We start from the raw sequence: 3045 nt of genomic DNA on the forward strand, positions 1-3045 counted from the left end.
AACAAAAAAAAAAAAAAATCAGCTATTAAATCAGCCTGTGTATAAATACGTGTTTCACTCATTTTTAATAAGTATTTTGTATTCCAAAATGTATTGATATGGTAGCTGATTCTTGGTACACATAGCATAATTGTTCTTTGCAATCAATGATGTGTTTTGTTGAAGCTCAATATGTATCGGTAGACTTTTACAGTTGCCTATGTTTTTGCTGTTATTTAACTTACTTTATAGCAGAGCAGTGGTTGTTTTGGATGCTGTATAAAGCCCACACCAATTATAGCTGTGGATGAACCAGCAAAGGGTTTAAGAATTCAGGGACAGACTGTAAGAAAACCAACCATAACTGATGGTTTCTGGAGCTCAAGCACATGTGATCTGGATAACAGCACTATTCAATCTCAAAGAAGTATCTCCTCTGTCAGTACATTAAATCAAATTCTTTTTCAAACAAGTGGAACCTCTACCTCAGGCACCAATCCTGAATTCGTAAACCAAGGCAAGTTTGATTTTAGTTTGTCTTTCTTATATTAACTGACATTAACATGCTCATCTATACTCTTGGCATAGCGTATTAGCATATGACAATTTTTTGGGTAGTAAATCAATATCTGCTGTAATACCATAGGATTCAAGATGGATACTTGGAGTGTCATATGTTTATTTGTGATAAAATATAGTTACCATTAAAATATGGAGGGATTTTTTATGACAGGACTATAAGACCAAGACTAATTATTGGATGAGTCCACACTAGACAAAATTAGAGATGAATGTATTGGAGAGAAAGCTGGGGGAGCACTTAATGTTAAATGGATGGTAAAATCCAGCATTCGGCATTTGGGTGTGAGGAATGGTCTCAAGAAACCCCAATAAAGAAAGTGAATAGATTGAGGATACACAATGGCTATAGACAGCGGGAAAAATCATAGGTGCAATTATTAAAGGGGATTCAGATTCCTAGTTGTTTAAATTCAAGCATAATTTATGACATGATAGCATCATGAGATCTATCTAGCCAACCCAGAAGTGGGACAAGGTTTCATTATTGTTGTTGTAAACGTGTAATACAACAAGGCCCTAAGGTCTAGGATGAAGGAGAAAGTTTTCAGATACAAATTCCCCATCTCTTCAAGTCCAGTCCTATAACCAAGGTAGGTAGGTGCATGTGCTTCACTGGAGCATTGCTGAATGATATATTATGTTATTTTATGCAATTTGGTGAGAATATGGGTAAATATTATTGTACCATTTCATTTCTCTTTACTCGTACATTGTTGCCGTGTATTATTTGCAAGGTTTACTTTCTCTTTATAGGAAAAAATGATGGTTAATTTCTATCAAATGCATGTTGTTCATTGCAGGTGTTCTCCTCTGGAATGAAAGCAGGCTTCAGTGGATTGGAAGTGGCAGGTCTAAGAAGCAAAGCCAACAAGATCGTGAACCCAGATTAAAGTGTGTTTACAACGTTACATTCAATACCAATTTATTAAAGTGGTCTTTAACATAGTCTATATACAAATGGGGGTATCATCTTATATAACTAAATTCGATTGGGGGAGGGGGAACAACATTAATTTAATGAAAAAGATACTGTCCTCATTGTACAATCAAATTCTAGATATATCCCAATTCACTCCACATTTTTTTTTCCTGATAATTAATGCACTGCTCAACTTTACACGTAATCTATAACCTGTTCATTTGGTTCAAATCAAACCATCTAACTGATATCTGTTATGTTTATTTATATTGCTTATCAAATCTAAGTCTCGGTTCCATATTTCTGTTATATATCCGGATTTGCCCCCGGCAGATGACTTATGAGTCAATGTATTTGTTGCAGTTGGAATGCGACTTATGAAAGTTTACTTGGGACCAGACAACCTTTCCCCAAGCGCATACCTCTGTCTGTAAGTCTGCTGCGTACATGTATAATATATTGTTCCATGTTGTGGTTTTTTTAATGAGAATTCAAAGTTACTAATTCATAATATCTATTTCTATTTTCTATAAAATAGGAAATGGTCAAATTCCTAGTGGATGTTTGGGAGCATGAAGGGATGTATGATTGAGAGGTCAAAGTACTGAAGCTGCCCTTTTTCTAATAGTCGTTTTAATGCTTATGATGATGTGTTTAACTCATGAAAGGCTTTAGTGTATAGTTGAGTTGTGCAGACAAGAATTAAAGATCAAACACAAGTCTGATCTTCTGTTGTGATTTGAAAAGCTATGCCAACGAAAGTGTCTTGTTTTTGCTCCTCCTGTAAATGACTTGTCATTTTCAAACTAAAATCTAAAGTGATTAATGCAGTTGTTATTGTAATCTGTAACTGGATTTTTTTTTCTTTTTTGGGAACGTATATCTAGATGCTGCCTATATTAAAGTAATTGCATTATTGGAGGATATGATCATCATGATAGCCTTTGTAAGTGTTTCACAACTTTCTTTCTTTGAGCTATTTTTTGAGATTGAGTTAGATTACTCGACTTTGATCGCCTCAAGGTAAATGTTCTTCTGCATCTTAATCTTTTTTGGTAAAAGGCTTTGCACCGTATTGCTTGCATAACTGTAAGTCTTACTAAATGTTCAATTTCTTTTATACATTTTTTGCAACAACATTAGTTGTATTATAACTGTACAAATGTTAAATAATTGGCTCAATAGATATCAATTTACGTATTAATTTATAATGATTCAATTGCAAATTTGAAAACCATCAGGATTATTTAATAAAGTCAATAAAATAATTCAAATATATAATTAATTAATAATAATTTTAAAAATAAACAATAAAAAAAGGTGGCATGTGCTATGAAGCTTCTTTTTCCTTTATTTGTTGGTCCGTATGTTAATCTTCAAACTTGTTTTAAGTATTGGGCCATGCCAATTGGTGCCCACATTGCAAGGGAATACTTTTCGAGATTGTAAAGGCTTGACAGAAATACTAAGTTTACTCCTGTCCAAAAATAAAAAATGAGTTTCATGGTATAGCAAAGAATAAACTACCATTTGAAAAGGGGGGCAATCCCCAAATTTTTTATTTT

At 33.4% G+C, this 3045-nt stretch overlaps 1 protein-coding gene across 1 annotated transcript in view; it reads left to right on the forward strand.

Moving 5' to 3' along the window:
* The window catches only part of LOC107639687, a 3858-nt gene extending 1513 nt beyond the window's left edge, over positions 1–2345 (forward strand). The window contains exons 2-5 of the mRNA XM_016343252.2: positions 240–496; positions 1362–1452; positions 1844–1910; positions 2019–2345. Coding sequence (XP_016198738.1) covers positions 240–496; positions 1362–1452; positions 1844–1910; positions 2019–2072 — 469 coding nt within the window. The 3' untranslated portion in view covers positions 2073–2345. The remainder of the gene's footprint in view (positions 1–239; positions 497–1361; positions 1453–1843; positions 1911–2018) is intronic.

Source organism: Arachis ipaensis, chromosome B01 (genome assembly GCF_000816755.2).
Source record: "Arachis ipaensis cultivar K30076 chromosome B01, Araip1.1, whole genome shotgun sequence".
NCBI classification, from domain to species: Eukaryota; Viridiplantae; Streptophyta; class Magnoliopsida; order Fabales; family Fabaceae; genus Arachis; species Arachis ipaensis.